Here is a 19791-nt window from a genome sequence, read left to right on the forward strand (position 1 = left end):
ACCCCATGCAATGATTTCGGTTGGACAAATCTCACAGCTCCCCTGAGAACAGTTTTACGGAGCTGATAACCTGCGTTCATGGGGGGAGCACTCTGTTGACTTGACACTTTGCTGTCGATAAGCAAAACCAAGAGAAGCTTTTGAAAACCTCAGTGGAGATTTGCCTGTTCACGCAACAACATCTTCTGAACTGCGTTCTCTCCCAGCATATGGAAACACGGGCAACCATGTTGAGATTATTTGTAATACTAGCAGCAATTACAGGTAAGATTCACACGATAAGTTGCAAGTGAAATGAAAAATGGATTTCTCCTTTTTTCGTTGTCAACCTGAGGCATTTTTGGAGGGATATACTGAAAAGAACATGACTGCGATGAACTAATGCATTTAAATAGCAATCGGGTATCCTTTTCAGTAAGTCTGCAAGTTTTGGGATAGAGAGCAAAAGCTGAAGATGGGGTATCAAACCAAATTGTTTCAGCAGATGCCCAGTTCCCAAACTTGTAAGCATGCTTTCCTTCCCTAAATGGTTGAAATATTTTTGTAAGAGCTGAAGACTGAATAAGTGGGATTTGGGTAGGTTCGTGGGTAAATTACCTAATTGTCTACAGCTGATGGTCGGGTTCCAAAGAAACATGGAACCGGTTCTGTGAACCCATATGGCTGCTAGAGGCATGTTTTCTTGAGTTGTGACTCTTGCCTCATGTGCCTCATGGAAAAGTGAGTTTCAAAAGTAGCTTGTGGTTTGATGTGGGAGTCAACTGTTCAAAGTGGGGAAGGAATAGAAGGGCTAGAACAAGCTATGAAGGACCTCAGTGGCCATGGATGGTGCTTCCAGGTGGAGGGCTCCCAGTTGCCAGCCAAATGCATTGGGGGACACATGTACATACATGTACATATTTATTTATTTAGAATTTTTGTATCCCATCCCCTTGCAAGAGCCTCGGGACGGCTCACATACAATAAATAAACAATAAATACAAATAGTGCAAATTAAAATCCATATTCACCCTGGCAGTAAATTAAAAACCTATAGGTGATATTAAAAATTGTTAAAATATTGTTTGAATAAAAAGGTCTTCGCCTGGTGCCGAAAAACAAATAACGACGGCGCCAGGCGGACCTCTCTGGGGAGTGCATTCCACAGATGGGGCGCCACCGCAGAGAAAGCCCTCCTCCGGGTACTTAGCCTCCTAATGTTTTTCATGGAGGGTTCCTGGAGGAGGGCCTCTGCTGTTGATCTCAGGGGGTGGGAGGGAAAATATGGAAGAAATTGTATCATTCCATGGATGGACCAAGATGACTACAGATAATAAGCCCTGTCTGGAAGCACCGTTCCTTTACAATACGTTTTAATGAAGTCTTCCAAATTTCCCCCAAACCCAAATGTGGCCAAATAGCAACAGTAATTTATGAAGGACCAATACCAAAAATAGCAATTGCAGTGTTGCATTTGGCAGGAAAAAATGCTGCAACCGCAGTCACTGTCCTTTTTTCGTAGTTTTGTTTTTTGTCATTTTAGTCCCTGCAGTGTGGGCTTAACCCTTGGCCTTGCATTGCATTTATTATTTATTTATTTAAAAATTAAATGCCATTCCCTCAGCCTGTTGCTCTCGGAATGGTCTACAAATGACAGTTGCTATTTTATTCTGTGCAGGCACGTTTATAAGTTTTATATTGTTGATTTATTGGAAGGTTGCTGCTGCTGCTGTTAATTTGCTTTATGTGTCTTCCCATTGCCGGAACTTTAAGGCCAAGATACCCAAGAACATTCAGAACAATACAAAGATGGATAACTCCCCACTAACCCAATAGTAAAACATGCTATGACGTTTGGCCTGCCCAGTTCCAGGGATGGTGCACTTCAAGGACTCTTGTCCATCAGCAGTTGACTCCCAAACTCAAACGGAGGAAGGCACATGGATCTTCTGTGCAACCTTACACGCTGTGCCAAGATGGACAGTTTTTCTATGATTTATTTATTAATTTAAGTTTAATTATCAATTGATTAAGCTTTTCTGACCTGTCCCCTACAAACATCTCGGGATGGCTTACAATAAACGGCTTAAAATTAAAACAGTAATAATGTCTAACTAAATCGGCATGTGCGCAGATTAGGTAATTGGGTGACCTTTGTTTTGGGTGGGTGAAGCTTGTCCTCTTCTCCAGTTTATAAATGGCCACCCCATCTGGATCTGCCTCCTGGCTTTTCTGATGTAGGGCTAGGTGGGGACAATGCATTCCCGTCTGGGCGCCACAACTGAAAACGACCTGACACGGAGCGCAGGGCCAATCCACCAGCCCTGCTGAAGGAATTCATTCTCCCCTCTGCCCTCCCCATTTTTTCCCCTTGTATGTGGGATCTGTTCAGATGGAAAGCCTGTGGATGGGGACTGTCTTGCTTAGTTGCTGGTAGGTAAGCTGCTCTGGGGACCTTTTGGGCTGAAGAGCGGCAAGGAAGTTTGTCATGGATACATATATGTTGGAAGCCGTCCCGACGCTTATGCGAATGGGACGGCATACAAAAATTCCAAATAAATAAATAAGTAAAGCTTTGTACTGCCCTGCTGCACCTTGCCGGAAGCAGGACCGATGAGGCTGACCTGCAGGAATGAGTAGGAACACAGAGGAGCAAAACCAAGTCCTTGGTGCATCACGGCCCTTGATGGACCCCTTTCCTGCTGGCCTTTCTTGTTCCCACAGGTCCCGTGAATGGCTTGACCCTGACGGTTCCCCAGAAGACTGTGAGCACAAGGGCCGGTGGCAACGTCACACTGCTTTGCACCTACCAAGCTCCGAAACTTGCACCAAATGTGCTGGTTCAGTGGAGTTTTTACAGTGCCAAACTCAAGAGCACCTCATTAGTAAGGAGCCACAGTTTTATGTTTTTAATTTTTAGAAAACGGTTTCCAAAAACAGTTGATTATCTGATGCAGACTGGTTTGAACGTGCTTCTGAGTTGTTCTTAAGGATGTTTGGTCCAAATATCTGAGTGACCTCTTGGGTGACAAAACAAGACAGCTCTGTGTTCTTTTGGAATAGCCCTCAAAAAGCCCCTTCTAATCAAACTGCTCTGGGAAGGAAATAAATCACAGTGAAACACCACATTTTAAAATACGTATTAGCTTTATTCTTTCTGAAAGAGGGAAAGGTTCTGGTTAAATCCTTCCTTATTTCATTCCAGGCCTGGCACTGAGCTTAGGAACAATTATGCATTTCCTAGGTCCCTCACCCTGGCTCTGAGGTCAATCGCATTAACTCTGAGGGCAAAGGGAAGGTGTTTCGAGGCCGAAGCTCCAGCACTAGCTTCCAAACACATTTCCAAGATCGGAGTCGGAGCTTGGGTCTTTCTCATGGCCATCTAGCCAGGGTATCATGTCACAGGATTGTGCTGGAAGGGATACAGCTCTTCTCTCTTTCCCCCTTGTTTTCCACATGTGTGCAAGCCTTTACTTCCAGCATAAAAATACGCTGCAGGCACCACCCGCAGGATACCTCTGGGTCTGTGACCGGGGAGCGCTGCAGCTCCATGACGGAGCTCACGCCTCCCCAGACCTCTGCCACTAAACCCAACATCATGAAAGAGTCTGCCCGAGGCTCTGCATGTAAGGCCAAGGGGCATGCTGGGAGTTGTAGTCCAGCACATACGGAGGTCACCAGGTAGAGGAAGGCTGAGCTACATCTTACTCAGGTAAAAGCTCTGCCAGCTTATTTAGAGACACCGCTTTGTGTTTTATGTAAAAACACAGCATCACACTTCAGTCTTAGATCAGCACATTTCTACCCAAATGCAGCACACCCCGTGCCACTATATGGATGAAAAGTCCATCAGGCATTGTCAAAAGATGGTGTACCTGAGAGATGCACGGGGAAGATGTAGCTGGAGACACCTGGTAAGTAAACACCAATTCCAGAAAGGGTAACATTCTGCTTTGATTTCTGGTGGTACTGCTTATGTGTTTCCGTATCCCTGAACAAGTTTCTGGAGACAGCTCTTGCAAGATAAAAATCGGGCTTGCTTTAGCAACCTTCTCTCCACGTAAAATTTCATTTAACTCTTCAGGATGATCCCAGATGAAGCTTTGGTTGTTGCATTACTGTGCCTCTCCCACGGAATTTTCCCAGGGTGGGGAGGCAACATCATGGTCAAATTGTGATAGCAGCCTTTGAAAAACTGAAATAACGTGCACACAAGAATCTTGCAAATGTGAACTGGTAGGGCATTTGGGCGTTCAGAAATGCTGTTTGTTTTTGCATTAGTCTCTCAGAGGGTTGGGGTGACTCATTTCAGGCAACTTGTCTGGTGCAGTTTGGGACTTCATGAGAGCATCCCAGCTTGTCATTGACTCAACACAGGTAGCAGGGCATGCTCTGGACCAAAGCATCCCTTTGGTCAGATCAGTCCAAAGTCACCCAGGGAATGGGGACTTGGACACAAATTTCTGTGGGCTTCAGACTGAATATTGGATAGATACCAATTTTAATTTTAGTTGGTAAGGTGGTTACAGTGTTGAGCTGGGATAATGGATGGATGGATGGATGGATGGATGGATGGATGGATACCTTCTCTGAAAGGATCCCAAGAATTATAGTATTTTGGACACCCACAGAGCTTCCCCTTGATCTATTCAGGGATCTGATGTGTCGACAAAGAGGTGTGGTATAAGCTTTCTTTTGCTTGTTTATATTCTATACTCTTATTTCTTATAAGCTGTGTCTCATCTTTGATTCAGGTAGTTTCGTTTCTTCCCTACATATCCTGAAATCACGTGGTCTGCTTGTGAATTTGAACAAAGGGGAGTTACTGAAGGGAGAGCAATGAACATTCCCAGTGTTCCAAACCCAGGATAGTTTCTTGGAGCCTGCCAAGGCCTTATGGCTTTTAGCTCATTAGGAAAAGCACCAGAGATCATGGCCTTGAAAATGCCTTCAAGCTTCTAGTCCTTATGTTTTTCATCATTCAACATTGTACTATTTTAGCTGGGGAGGCGATACTGGGGCACCTATTGGGCCCTACTGAGTGCTTTCACTTACTTGACCTTTACTCAAGTTCTGTGCGCATTCCTGGCTGTATTACCCAAGGGACTTTTGGTAGCTTTAGGGTGTAACCAGCTTTTGGTCAACAGGTAGATCTTGATAACATTGATGCGAAACATTAATCAACCTGGCATTCAGCGTAAGGAGCATTCCTTTTTAATACAAATGCAATCAAGCTGATCCATAAATTAAATAGAATCCTGTTGCCAGCCAGGGCAGGGACTGATAATCATAACTAAAAGGAGCAGAAAATGTCTAAGGCATTTTGGTCAACAGGCCGAGACTTCCTCAGTTCCCCTGGGTAGCTTTCCAAGGCATCTGCACTCGTCACGGTGTCCTTGGTCTCAAATCATTGACCTCACAGAGCAGAGGTGGGGGCTGCCGAAAAGACACTTGTGTGTCAGTGACCCCCAAGTGAGGGCTGAAACTTTGGAGAGCCGCTGGCCATGGGGATGTACTTGTCCCTGGAGAGTCTGCTTAGTGGCGTCAGCTGCCTGTACTTGCTGAGCACCAACACGGACACTCTCAGCAGGCTTGGACGAAAAGTTCCTTTGTGGTGGTGTAGTGGATCCAGGGCTCACAGGGAGTGGTACTTCAGCTTTTTATTAGCAGGGATAGATCTGCTCCTATGCAACCGTAGGTGCAACCCCCCTTCCCCTTCCAGGCCTCAAAGCAATGCTGTAAGATATTTTGGGGTGGCTGGCAATTACCACCCATTAGCTTTGCAGAAGACCTGTTCCTAAGAGCAAGAACTCCTAAGAACTGATCTGCTTATATGAATCCAACCATCTGCCTGTAATTTTGGGAATGTGACTATCAGAATATGTGGTTCTGCCTCGGACTTTAGCACCACACCACTGGTTGCTTTTTGTCAGAGGGAAATGTGGAAAGGAAACTTGTCATCGTTCAAGCCCTGGGGAGCAGCGGCATGGAAATATAATGCTACCTGGATGGAGCTCCTGGTGCTTTCATGCCCTGAAATTAGCTTCGTTACTCACTCCAGTTTGGAGACTGGATACAGCTAAAGCCAGATATTTCATGTCCAGATTTTGAGGCTTTTTGCTGTTGTTGTTTCTTCCCCATGCCCTTCTTTTTGCACATTTGTGAAGAATTTTTGGTGGTCCTAATTAAGATTTGCCCCATCTGTAATCTTGCAATGTTTTCCTGATTGAGCAACAAAAATTACATTGCCCCAGTGTAAAAACCCTGCAATGCAGAAATTACAATGTTAGTTTGTACGGTGGATTTTCCAGGGTATGCCAGAAAACAATATTTATCGGTAACCAATCTATCGCTTGCCGTAGATGATTAAAACTCTGGTTTCAGTCTGTAGACACCTTTCTGGGAGCACCATTGAATTCTGTGGAGCTTTCTTCTTAGCTAACACGTATAAGGGATTCCCCTGTAAATTAAGAACATACAACTGTGAACTTGCAAAATCTTTCCTGAAAGAGAAGTGACCTTATTATTAAGAGATTAATTTTGGAAGGGCAGGAAGGTTAGTTCCACAGCCAAAAAGTCACCTTAAAAACAAAGGTGTTGGATCAGGAGTAAGTCCCATACACTTCAGTGGGACTTATTTCCTGGTACGTGTTACACAACTGCAGCCACAAGTGGCATTCAAGTGTGTGACTCTGGTCATGTGAAGTCTGAAAATTGTTTTATTTTACAAAGCCTGCAACCATGTTTTGCTTGGGAATGGCCTTTGTTAGAAAGATGGTAAATATATACAGAAAAGAACTCAATATTGTTGAGTTATTGTTGTAAGCCGCCCTGAGGCTTCGGCGAATGGGGCGGCATAAAAATGTTTTAATAATAATAATAATAATAATAATAATAATAATAATAATATCCCCCTTCCTCGGTCCTGCTATGAGCTGGATTAATCCAAAGTTTTGTGCAACAGGTTTATTATTCACAGAGCAACCAGTCAGAAACCTCAGCAGCTTTTAAGGGCCGAATTCAAAACTCTAAGAACATCGGAAATGCATCATTAACCATCTTCAACATGCAGCCACAGGACACGGGAATTTATACCTGCGAAGTTTTCAATCCTGGAGACGCAAGTGGTGTTGCTGAAAAATCAGTGACTGTCAGCGTACTTGGTATTTATTTTTCTAATCTTATATTCTTCTTACTTCCTTAAATAATGTTGCATTCAGGATTAACACATGGGGACTGCAGGGTATCCTTTCTCCTAATGCTTGAGCTTCAGTTCAGTGTTCAAACCAATGACTCCTTCCAAAAGAAAATACTCTACTCCCCTTGAAGTGGAGCAAACCACTCTCTACTAGACTTGGCTGAGGAGTTCATTTAGGTCAGATTTTAATGCGAACTTACTGGATTTCATCCCATCAAAACTCTGACACAGGGACGTGAAGCAATGTGAGCTCAACACTGTGCTCCGGTCAGCATGTCCGTGGCAAAAGTCCAGGCCGATGGATATTTCCGAGCGGTCTTCAAGGGCAGTCCCACTGCGGGTGCTTCTCGGTGGCTGATCTGAGGCATAATGAATGCATGTGTAACCTACAACTAGGGCTGCCTGGGGCAAGAATGGTGCCCTCAAGTCCTGAGTCACACCAGGAGCCCACCCCTGTGTCCCCACTGCCTGCCCTTACTGATGAAGGCTCCTCGTCGTCCTCAGCCGTCCAGCCATCCGGTCGCTCTGTGGATCATCGCTCTCCACACCCCTCTGTCCTGCTGCCTCCTTCAAGTCCTCCATGGCCATCCCAGCGTCCCCCTTTATGGAGTCTAAGTCTGATTTCTAAGTCTAAGATGAAGTCTAATTTCTGAGAAATAGCCAGAATAGCTGAGGACACCCTGTGATGGTGTTCACACCACATGATGGAGATCAGGAACGGAGTTCACTGATTTGCCTGTTCCCCTGCTGTTTTCCAGTTCCGCCCTCCAAACCTTTCTGCAGCTTCGATCACAAGCATCAGCCTGAGCTTGGCCACCTCGTCATTCTCTCCTGCCTCTCTTCCACGGGGCTGCCTAACCCTACATACCAGTGGCAAAGAGTGGAGGGAGATAAACTCAAGCCTTTGTCTGACCTATATTGTAAGTAACCTTTCCTGTTAGTCTTCCTGACCTGGGGCCCAACCCCTGTGGTTCCCAGGCTGCTTGGCCACTGGGATTCCTGGGAGTTGCCATCCCACAGATCTAGAGGGCAGTCAGGCTGGTCCAGGGAATGTGCAGTGCCCGGGAGGTGGTGACTCAAAGCAGGCATGCGAGAGATGCCAGCACTTGTCTGGGTTGTTGAGTAATTAGACATCTGGGATTAATAACTCCTGAAGACAGCATCATACCAAATGTAGGCCATTTATTCACAATGGCCAGTCTTTTCTTGAACGTTTCCCAGGAGGGATCTTCTGTCCAGGGCTGGCATCAGAGGTCAGTATGGTTGGGCACCTCCACAGGGCCCAGGACCAAGAAGGGCACACCACCAATCCTGATATGGGGGTGGCAGGGGTGCTTGGCACTGCTGCTTCACCAGTAGACCCAGCCCATTATGTGGAAGAAAGGTTCTGTTGCCCATCCAGTTGGTTTTTGTCCATAGAACAGGAGGGGAACCATCTTGTGCACCTCATGCAGCAAAGCATCATGGGCCAACCTGAAGAGGAGTCACAGAAGCCATGTTGGATTTCAGCTCTGTGGAGCATTCATTTTATAACCTGAATGTCCCCCCTGCTTTGTTCCAGATCCTGAAAGCGGAACCTTAATTATTGGCAACCTGACGAAATTTGAAGAAGGGTACTACCAGTGTACTTCTTCTAACTCTCTCGGAAACAGCAGCTGCCAGATCGACCTCACCACAAAACGTGTGTTTACCATAATCATCTGTCCTACTTCTTTATTTTCGGAAGGGCTATTCCTGCCTGACTGTTAGGAGAAGGAGAGCATCTCCCCATTAGAAGCACCCTTGGGCACGCCTGGTGACGCCTTCTGCCTTTTCTAGTTCTGTGGGCGTTGATTTGCCTCCCTGTGAAACTGCTCCTGGGGTTGGTGCAGCACCAGGGATGCTGTTCACCTCCGCATTTCTCTCTCACAGCAATACTAGCATGTCTGGCTTTCTAAATAAGACCTTCTCTTCACATGTGTGTCCTCTGCTGTAGTGGTGTAGTCAATTTCGAAGTGTAGGCTCTCTACAAGAAGAGGGACCTCGAGCCAGTCAATCCGGAGCATGCCCTGGAAGCAAAAACGGTGACACTCAGGCTGTCTTACTTTGGACACATCCTGAGAAAGCATCCTGAGGAGGAGGAGGAGACCGAGACCAAATATAAGACTGGCCGCTTCCATCAGGGAAGCCACAGCCTTGAGTGTACAAGAGCTGAGCTGAGCCATCAGTGTGGCTACTGCGTAAAAACCTTCTGTGTGTCTTTTCAAAAATAAGTCCTGTTGCATTCAGTGCTTTCGGTTTGGATTTTACTTCCAGACAATTGTGTAAGGAGTGGACTCTCCCTCCCTCCCTCCCTCTCATTCTCTCTCTCTCTCTCTTCCTGGAAGCATAACTGCGGCATTTTATTTTGTTCTAACTTTCTGCCACTGAGCTATCTGTATACAATGACAAAGTCTTCCACTTCCTTTCAGATTCCGAGAGTGGCATTATAATTGCAGCATTAATCGCATCCATTCTAGCAGCTGCTCTGATCTGTGTGATTGTCTGGGTTATCACCTCGAAAGAGAAGAAAAAGAAGAGAAAAGAAAAAGCCGCTGCCAGTGAAATGCAGTATGTGTTCAGGAAGGCTTTTTTGAATAAACCTCCTGGGCTCTTTGCCTTACTTGACTGGACTCAGTTCCAGACTGAAAGCTGGATTTGGCTTGGGCATGGGTGGCGCGGGGCAAGAGTTTTATTTCAAACACTTTTATATTGCCTTTCAAGGCAACTCATTCTCAAGGTGGTAGAAATATAAAATACAACCAACCTAAATATCATGGATCTTTTTTTGTAATACAAAAAATAAAAATACCACCAAGATATGGTACGAAATATGTAAAATATAAAATCTAGACTAGTGTCAGTTTTTAGTTAAAGGTGAACCGAAACATCCAGACCTAGATGGGGTCTTTCAAAATTCTGAGAGGAGGCAGATATTGATCTGGTACCTGGGAAGTGCAAAATCTGCCGTTCAATAGCAGAAGCCGAAGCTGCCATTCAATAGCAACCTTTAGCGCTGAGGTGTAAGTGCGCAGAAGTGAAAGCCAGCATCTCCAGTCTGCATTTGTCCTGAGCGCTGCACTGGGGCTTGGAGCATCTGGAGTCTAGTTCCCCACCCAGCCATCAACTCTCCCTCTGAATGCAGCCTCACCCTTTCCCTGGCCAGGTGGTGCTTTCTTGAATGCTTTCTTGGAAACCGCCCAGAGAGCTCCGGCCATGTGGTGGGGTAGAAATGACATGAAAAGCGGGGAATCTGCAATTTGGTTTGCTTGACTAGCTCCCCTTCCCCTTCCCCTTCCCAGGCAAAATGGATCCGGTGTGAGCCAAGGCAACCTGCAGGAGACGGATGCAATGGCTGCTAAGAACACCATGATCTGAGGGCAGTTCTCCCTGCCATCTTATTCCAGAATCAGGAGGTACCTCCTTGCTGTTGTACTGGCGTTGCTTGGATGGAGGTCCTCCAGGTCACCAGGCACCTGAGAGATTTAGGGAGGGGGAGAACGAGAGAGACTGGAGAACGATGCCTGCAGGAGCAGCTAAGCGGACTTGGCAAATAGGAGATGGCTCTTGTCTCAGAGACTTCCTCTGCCTTGCATGGGATTTCTGGAAATGCTCCTATGCTGGTTAAGAGAAGCATCCTCAACTCGATCTTGCTTTCCCTTCCACAGGAAAATGAATCAGAAAGAGCCACCGAATGCAGTGTACGCGGCTGTGCCCAGCCAAGAGAGTGTGCCCATTGCTGGAGCCCCTCCAAACGAGACAAATGAATATGCTACCTCCGGGGAGGTCGCAGCAGCCACCACGCCTGAAAATGAGATGCAAGAAATGGAGCACCAAACTGCCGCCTAATCCCTCCCGGCGTCGCTCGGGGGCCCGACAGCAAGTCACCTGCGAATGACTCAGGACAAAGCCCAGTCATTGCCCCGATCCAGCAAGGGCGCCCCCCTCCCCGCAAGCAAGCTTACAGGCGCTGATCTGCTTTGGGTGGCCACATCCCCAGGGCTGGAGGGGAAGGCCCAGCACCCAAAGCTGCATGGTTCTTCCCCCTGGACCGGGACTGCACACCCCCCATGGAGTAGCCAGTAATGCCACCCGGGTCCCCTGCTCCAAGCAAGAGAATGGTGCCTCTAGCACCAGGCATTGATTCAACAGTATAATCTTTACGGATTGGTGTGCTTGGCTTTTGCATGGCTGCGCTGGAGAGGAGGAGGGGATTGCAACTGGGGTAGAAATGTTGTGAGCGGAGCTGGCTGGAGCTGGGGGTCAGACTAGATGGCCTGGGAGACCCCTTCTGACACGCTCTGCTTCTATGCTTCTATGTTTTGTGTGTGCATGCGTGTGCAAGCTGGTTCTGTTCCTGCCAGGTCTGGTCTCACCCCCTTCTGTGTGTGGCCTGTGACAGGCTAGTCCTGGGGGATGCACCCTCACTTTGGATTACAAAATCATGCATTGAAAGGGCCCCCAGAAGGCAGGCACACTCTCTTTAATATATACCTGCACGTACTGCCTATGTTAGGGATTGCATAAGTGCCCCGATCCGTTTTCCCAAGCAGTAAGTTCTCCTTGAATGAGGTGAGACAGTCAAGAACACCTTTAGCTCTTGAATTGGTTGCTGGTGCAGACGAGACTTTGCCTAGAATTCTATTTGCCAAGACCCCCCTTTCGTTCACGAAGACTCAAGCTGCCCGACGTGTGGGGGATTCCTGGGCTTCACTAGGCAGAGAAAACAAAGTGGTTATCTCAGCAGCCGTTGCCGCTGCAGCAGCCAGCTGTACAGGACAGAAATTTAGCATATGAAACGTTTCCTGGCATGGGGTTAGGAAAGTTCCCACTTAATTTCAGCTTTTCTTAGAAAGTAACAACCAATCCTCCCTAATACTTTAATACTGTAATCCCTGTGGGAACAAGTTAATGTGCATATACTTCCTGCCAACCAATTTTGTAAGTGGCAAACTATCATTCTGGCTGACCACGAAGGAGTTCACAAATTTGAACTGCTTTGCTCTTATGTGCTGATGTCTCTGACTTAGCCGTGATGCCCTCCAGAAAGTCTTGCCCTGGGCAGCCCGGCTCAGCTCTTGTCAACACGAGGCTGCGGCTTCTTTCATGGATGTGATCCATCTCATAATTGGTCTCTCCCGTCTTCTTTTGCCTAACTATCCCCGACATTGCCGTCTTCTGCAGTGAGTCTTGCTTCCTCATGATGTGCCTAAAGTACAACAGCTTCAGTTCCGTTGTCCCCACCTCACGGGGCAGGTTCTGGGTTGGCTGGAGCTAGGACCCGCTCGATCATCTGTCAGTTCAGGATATTCACAAAGCTCTCCTCCATCTTTTAAACACATCTGCTTTCCTTTTGTCATCTTTTCCCACCAGGATCACCCAAACCATGGGGAACCTTCACAGATCTTTCCTCTCTCATCTCCAAAGGAGGTCTACCAAAAGGGCTGGGGATGATGGCAATTATAGTCTGACTGGTTGGGGAAGACTGCAGAAGGTCCCTCCTACTTCCCCCAACATCTTACCACTCTGCTGCTTACTGTGCCATAATACTCCATCCCCCAAGACCACAAGTTCCTAATTAAGCAAACTAGCGATCCTTTTTCAGAACTTCAAATGCCACATGCTCACTTTTGAACCTTCTTCCGAGGCACTTTTTTCGGGTAATACCATTGACTTATGCTTTAGTAGATGATGTCTACTACATGATAATTCACAAGAAAGCAACTCCTGGAGATGCGGTTCTTGCTTCTGTTCAGTTAGGCTGTAGGGAACGATCCTTTGGCCCCTGGACATTGCCTGCGGGGCCGTAACTCACTCTGGATTCCCAGTTCTGAGGCTGAAGCTGGAGATCAGAACTTTGACCCTCCCTCTTCCAGTCCCTTGCAGCCAGTGCAGAAAGCGAACAAATAGCACACACACTCTGCCACTTTCTGAGGCTGGGAACGCAACCTTGCAGAGGGGTTAAAAGGGAGCATTTCTATGGGACGGGAGCGGCGGGACCACGAAGCAACCTGAAATGCTCCAGCTCCCGTGTCCCTCCCTGGGAAGCTCCAGCCACATGGGCAAAAGTGGGTCCTTAACAAAATTGCCGGGTGGGTGGGCAGGGAGGCAAGACTGCTCCTGCTTGCCTCCTGCTTTGCAGGGGAAGCTCGTCAGCCTCCGAGTTCTAATCCTTGGAGCAGCCCGGCAGAACTGCCCCGTGAGGAGGAAACTGTGATATATACAGAACTGGCACACTGAATCAGGCGGATGGTACCTCCAGTTCCGTGGATACATTTGAAACGGGCACTCATTCTCCAGGGTCTCGGGCCAGAGCTGCCTTGTCTAGCTTGTCAATCCAAGATCCTTTGCAAGAGGAGACCAGAGATTAAACCCGGTATCTCTTAAAGACCACTAGAGCCGCTGTGGAGCCCACAGCCCTCATTCCTGTAGGGATGGAAGGACCTCTTTTTAACCGAAGACAACTCAGCTGAAAGTGGCTGCTGAATTCTCCTATGTTAGTCCTACCCAGTCCAGTACTACTTTCAAAAGATTCTTAAGAAAGACCTAAAGTGGTGACTATTGGGATCTAATTTTTAGATATTAGAGTGCTTGCGACATGAAAACATAGAAAGAACAACTAAATCAGACTGGCTAAAACTGCAGTAGTAACTTTCAGTTGTGCCCATGTCTTTAATATATGGCTTTAGTAAGTTTCATTGGGATTCTTAAAATAATTGGAGGTGGAAAGAATGTTTGTTGTTGCCCTTTTCTAGCATGGCTGCAGATGTGGATGAAACATTTAGCTGGGCTGTTTCATTTTCATTTTCCTGATCTGTGGTTTTGTCAACGATACGTGACTTGTACAGCCAAATGAACCTGTCTGTTTTCCTCATTCACATTTTGCTTTCATTTTCAGCTGTGATCACTGCTGTTGGGTTCTTTGTAGAAAGATGAAAAGGATGGGGGAACGGTACTGATTATTTTGTTACTACCAAATAAACTCTTGTCAATGTCTTTCATAATCAAGTTTTGGTAATGATAGAAATGCATTAAAAACCACTAAACGTCAGATCTGAACTCCCATGTGCAACTTGGGGTTCCTGCCACACATACTATGAACAGTGGCAATGACATGTTTGTGGTTAGTGGTACGTTAGTGGAACTCAACCTCCTGGATGTTCCAGCCACCTTTGGTGTGTTGGATCCAACCTTGGTCATCCTTAGAGATGGACAACCCACTTACCAAGTAGCTTAGTGCACAGTTATCTTACTACCAAAACTAGATTTCTGCTCAAAATATTGCTAACACCCAGAAAGGGAACCTCTGAGGAATAAGCCAACTTCTTTTCATAAGCAGTCTGCTGAAGTTGGCAGCAGTCTAAGCCCGATACACAAAAAGTCTGCTAGTCTGTAAGGTTGCAAAGGTCTTTTATGTTATTCAGAAGTAATACACTCCCTGCTTGCAGGCTTAGTGGGCTCACAACAGGCTTCCTACAAGTTTCATTCCTGTCACTCCCCTGCTTGGACAAATTGTAGGGCTGAGTAACTCCTTCAAAGAACAATTCCCAAAAATATTACACCAACTTTTTGGGGCAAGTCTATTCCATTCGTCCTCTTTGTGGGGCTCCAGTGCATTCTGCTTTTACTCAAAACAACCATGTCAACATTGAAATTGAAGGAAGCTGATAAGGATCAGTGTTAATACCCTGTGGGTTGCACATGCTTGCAGGAAGAACAATGAATACAGCCTGTTTTTAGAATCAACCTTATACGCCGGGATGGAGAGAACCAGGATGGGAGGATGGTTTCTGAGTGTCTTCTACAAGAAAAGCAGGACTTTAACCAAGTCCCTACACTGGAAAATTATATCTTAAAAAGTAGAAATAAACAGAGTATCAAGAAATTAAAGGAGGGTGGCTTGGCCACCGGATGAAGAAAAATTTAACAGATGCACTACAATAAAAATAAATCAAGGGATGACAGTTAAAGCCAGTTTAAAAAACAGAAACACAGACCAGTGAACAGTCCTGAGCGTATTCATCAAAACGAGGGTCCGAGTCAAGCAATGCCACTAGCCTTCAACTAGTCTCCGAAGTATTGACCCCAGATTGCCTTTCCCAACTTGCAGTGGTGTCTTTTCTTCTTTGTTCTCAATATATATGCTTGCACCATGGGACACCAGGAGCTTAGCTTCATCCACTCTCTCTTCGTCACAGGCTAAATGGCTGTCAAATAAGACCGAGAACAGCAGAATATTAGACCAAAATAAATACACCAAGAACAGCAAAATGATTTGTCTGCTTGATGGAACAAATAAAGAAATATAGGGCCAACTACCTTGAAAGTAGACCCGAATACCTCTATCAAACTTGGGACTCTTTTTATTATTGGCTAGAGAAACGGGACTTTGCATAGATTTAAATATGTTTTTAAGTTATCATAAATGGAAAAAGAAGGATGTGGGGGCTGACCCAGTGGGCCCGATGTTTTTGATGATGGATGTTGTTTTTAATTTTTTTGTTTTTTAGGATTATAATTTCAAATAAAACTTATTCGAAAGTCGACCTGAATGAACAGACATACAGACAGACACTCATTCACTCCATCATCTATATTTAGGTGTGTAGATCTCAATTAAGTACCACGCTAAATCATGGTCACAGAAGCTTAATTAGGATTTGGAAAGAGGTCTCAATGGCCAAACTATAGTTATGCTGCAAAATGTGACCTTATAAAGCAGAGTGCTTTGAGGAAAGAGAGGGGAAGCAGCCTCAACAACTTTAACTCAGCGCATCCGCTGAATGATTGGCACTTAAACCCTGGGTTGAACTTCCAAAAGATTGTTAATGCAAACAATACTTTGATGCAAAAGAACGGCACAGTCTGAAACAGGAACTGTGATTCTGTGCATGCATAACTCGGAAGTTTGGACCTGCAGAACTCAAGATGTTCTCGCGTAAAGTGTCCAAGACTGAGCTGCCAGCAACAATCCTACAAACCAGGAAAAAAATCGGCCGCAAATGTTAGATCTTACAGAGGTGTGTTCCCCTCCGAATCCTGTAGATTGACAGAGGCTTTGTGCTTCAGAAGGATCTGTATCATCTTCAGGTTGCCTTTGGATGCTGCTCTGTGCAGTGGTGTAGAGTCCAAGTGATCTTTTACATCTGGATTCGCTCCGTTTTCTAGCAGCATCAATGCAATCTATCAGGAAAGAGAGGAGAAAGATTGGCTTGTTGGCTGTTTTGTGCGAAGCGGGTAGAAGAGCAGGTGCATGTGGAAAAGCAAACCTCCTGCTTGTTTTTGGATGCTGCGTAATGCAGAGGTGAACAGCCATTCTGATTGACCGCATTCTTCAGAGCACCTTTCTTGAGGAGGATCTTCACGATGTCATCTCGGCCAGCTGAGGATGCAATATGCAGAGGACTCCAGCCGGCCTGAAAAGCCCGAGAACACAAAACACAGCAGAGCCATTACACGTTCCAGCAGCAAACCAGGTATGCAGAATCTTTCTTCCAGTCCTTTGTAATAACAGGAAGGAAGGAGCTGGTTACCTCTCTAAAATACAAGGAAATATTAAAATATTTGACAAGACTGTTGCAAAGGCATAATGCTATTTCACACCCACTTAGCACATGTTATGGATTCAAAACCCTTCATGTCCACTGAACAGGTGAGAGAATGAACAGGGAACTGGACAGCTCTCACCTGCTGCCCATGTCTGAACTTGGAACTGGGGGCTGTTAAGAACAATCCAGGAGTGCAAGTCAAGAAGAAACTGATACATCTGCTCCTTCTGAAGCATCCTTTTGAAGTGGCATCATCCTCGCATAGGAAACATACCACTTCTGTTCTGCAGAGGAGCTGATTATTAACTGTGGGCTGTTGATAGTGAAACTGGAGATGTTCCCCACGCCTCAAACACCACAGCATATTACAGCACAGACGCCACTTAAGCTCCAGCTCAGCAGAGCCCTGGAATCCCCTCAGGAGAGTCTGGCTCATGCTGACAACAGCCAGAAAGAACACTTGCTCACCATACAAATACTCCGCACAGACGAGAGACCTCCAGCTCCGCAAGCAATTATACGCATAATGCTCTGCCTAAGCGGCCTTCGAAAAATGCTGAGCCCAGAACTTACATCGTCTTTGTCATTCACAGGCACTCCCAAGCTTAGCAAGAAGTCAACAATGTCCGTGTGTCCAGCCGAACATGCCCAGTGGAGGGCTGTCCTGTTATCCTGAATGAAAAACACGGAGGAGCATTAGCAGTGTATCTGGAATCGACCGGGACCACAGAAACAGAACGGGACAGCCAGACTTGTGTGTGGTTGAAGGCCACTCTGTCCACCAGGCAGGAGTCTATGTCCTGAAGGAGGACAGTGCCATACAAACTCCCCATGCTTATTGGTAGCAAAGGCTTCACCGTTACAGGTTAAGCTGCAGGGAAAATAGTAGGAGTGATCATGCCTCATCTTGGAAGCTAAGCAGGGTCAGGCTTGGTTGGAATCTGGACGGGGGACTTCAATGTTGTGAACCACCCAGAAAGCTTCGGCTATGGATGGTATAGAAATATAATTAATAATAATAATAATAGGACTGAGCCTTTAGTTTACATCCAAATCATCAACTGGGTTCTCACATCCCATGGTTGCTCCCATGATGGGAATCAGTCTGAACTGATTCTCACCTTGATGGTATGTGGGGCTGTTGTACCCACGGTGGGTTGTCGTGTTGTTGAGCCCAGGGGAGTGATCCCATCATGTGCACAGGGAATTGGCTCACTTGGCAAGAGCAGCAACAATACCTTGCCCTTTTAGGATGTGTGCATTAGTGGCAGGCAATGCACAACACCCGCCAAAGGGCTCAACCCACACGTGAGCCCATGGCCCCAAGCTTCTTCCCCTCCCTGCTGTGATGGCAAGGTGCTCGAGTCATCTTTTGTTTCCTGGAGATTATAAAATCTGGCTGTGAAGCTGGTTTTTGCAAACTTCATTTTGACAGCTATGGACAGGAGCTGACAAGATTACCAAACAAAAAATTCAATATTTTTGTTCTCCCTACTTTTTCCCATTTTGCTAGAAGACTCTGCCCTGCATATTGCCCACTCTTTAAAGGAGGCTGAAACCTTGACAGCCTTGCAAGAACCAGGTAAATAAAAATCAATTCACGCAACCCATGAGCATGTGCAGAATGGTTTTTGCTCTCAGCTGAGTCTATACAGAGAACTTCTCCCAACCTCCCTCCACATCAGGAATTGGGGAGGGGGTTCCATGCTAGAGGTGAATATTTGTGTTCTGGGGCAGAATTTAGTCCTGCCATAGTTATCTTGTTAGAAACAGTATAATTGATATTTACATCTAGCCAAAGCCATCCCCCCCTTGTCCGGCCATCTGCTGTCTAATCCGGTCAGGCACACTGAACTGCGGCATCTTGAAGCAGCAGGAGAAGGGAGCAGAGGCAAACAGGCCCAGTTGCAGGGTGTGGATGCAATTATCTATCAAAAACTTGCCCCGGTTAGGGGTTAGGACACGTACATGGGTGCTGACAGTAAGTTTGCCTTGCTGTTTAAATAGGTATTCCTCTCCTATGACAACATGCTTATTCCCAAGTATTTATGTTTCGCACCAGCCTAACAGATGCAAACTCCCTTAGTTTCAGCAGCCACGACGGAGCTAAAACATGAAATTGCACATATGGAGCACATGCCTTTCTTGCTCTTTTTAAAGAACTGTCCAGATTCAGAAAGCTCTTTTTTGCTCTAGCCTATCTGGGACGGCAAAACATAATGTGGAGAGGAGGGGTGTTTGCTTTGGGTTTCCTGCAGGGAAAAAGGCATGTTACACATATAATAATAAACAAAGAGTTGCAAAGGAAGGAGCAAACGTAACAGTTGCAAGCTTACTTTTTCTTGTGGAGTGCTATTAAAAATAATAACAACCAACAAGTAAGGCACATGGCTGCCTAGGGTGGGGGGCGATTATTGTTATATTTATTACTTGCTATCATTTATTAGTATTGTACGACCGTCCTGAGATTTTTTGTAATAGGACGGAAAAGCTTAAATAAATGTATTGCTGCTGTTTAAATGACATCTACTATGTCTGGCGGAAGGTGGGCCAAAAGGCCCTTAGGGCCAACGGCAGAAACGACCTAGCGCTTCCTCCCAGCCAACACCCGAGACTCTAACCACTGCTCCCCACTGCCTCGGAAAAGGCCCCGCCCATCACGGCCCCTAGCCACGCCCCTGCCCCCCCGTTGCTGGCCAACCTGGTCGGCGCGCGTCGCCAAGCCCCGGTTGGCGGCCAAGCGCTCCTTCAGCTCCTCCAGGCGCCCCGCGTAGGCCAGGTTGCAGACCTCCACGTTGGACACCGACCCGCCTCCGCCGCCCTCCATTATTAAGGCCTCCAATAGTGCCCGCCCCAGCCAGGCCGGTTCCACTTTAAGAGGAAGTGGGCGGAGCCTCGTCCTTCCCCGTCCCTGCTCTTCGCGCAGCAAATCCGCAGAGACGCCCAGAAGCCCATCGACCAATAAGCACCCAGGCCCCTCCTTTCTCAGCTGCGAACGCGACTCCCCCCCCCTTGTTGGGAAGCAGAGGTTGTTGGGAGTTGTAGGAG

The 19791-nt window shown here is 46.6% G+C and overlaps 2 protein-coding genes across 2 annotated transcripts; one reads left to right on the forward strand and one right to left on the reverse strand.

Moving 5' to 3' along the window:
* The first annotated feature begins 227 nt into the window (after positions 1-227).
* Positions 228-11044, forward strand: VSIG1 (V-set and immunoglobulin domain containing 1). The gene is made up of 8 exons (XM_044427179.1): positions 228-264; positions 2704-2864; positions 3491-3605; positions 6915-7142; positions 7936-8097; positions 8739-8858; positions 9628-9766; positions 10864-11044. Exons 1-8 carry the CDS (start codon positions 228-230, stop codon positions 11042-11044), a joined length of 1143 nt encoding a protein of 380 aa, XP_044283114.1.
* Positions 11045-14588: 3544 nt separating this feature from the next.
* On the reverse strand, positions 14589-19595 carry PSMD10 (proteasome 26S subunit, non-ATPase 10). The gene is made up of 5 exons (XM_044427530.1): positions 19445-19595; positions 17317-17415; positions 16465-16611; positions 16212-16378; positions 14589-15402 (listed from the first exon to the last, which is right to left on the reverse strand). The coding sequence occupies exons 1-5, from the start codon at positions 19568-19570 to the stop codon at positions 15249-15251; spliced, it is 693 nt and encodes a 230-aa protein (XP_044283465.1). The 5' UTR covers positions 19571-19595; the 3' UTR covers positions 14589-15248.
* Between the last annotated feature and the right edge of the window lie 196 nt (positions 19596-19791).

Source organism: Varanus komodoensis, unplaced genomic scaffold (assembly GCF_004798865.1).
Source record: "Varanus komodoensis strain SLA01 unplaced genomic scaffold, ASM479886v1 scaffold18_3, whole genome shotgun sequence".
Lineage (NCBI taxonomy): Eukaryota > Metazoa > Chordata > Lepidosauria > Squamata > Varanidae > Varanus > Varanus komodoensis.

Bases quoted from the DNA above. Each gene is read 5' to 3' on its own strand.
- VSIG1 (XM_044427179.1), top strand. From the start codon at position 228: ATGTTGAGATTATTTGTAATACTAGCAGCAATTACAG. The intron at 7,143-7,935 runs GTATTTATTTTT...GCTGTTTTCCAG, and splicing joins AGTGACTGTCAGCGTACTTG to TTCCGCCCTCCAAACCTTTC. The intron at 8,859-9,627 runs GTGTGTTTACCA...ACTTCCTTTCAG, and splicing joins GATCGACCTCACCACAAAAC to ATTCCGAGAGTGGCATTATA.
- PSMD10 (XM_044427530.1), bottom strand. From the start codon at position 19,570: ATGGAGGGCGGCGGAGGCGGGTCGGTGTCCAACGTGGAGGTCTGCAAC. The intron at 17,416-19,444 runs GTTGGCCAGCAA...TTTTTCATTCAG, and splicing joins TGGCGACGCGCGCCGACCAG to GATAACAGGACAGCCCTCCA. The intron at 16,612-17,316 runs GTAAGTTCTGGG...CGGGCTTTTCAG, and splicing joins CTGTGAATGACAAAGACGAT to GCCGGCTGGAGTCCTCTGCA.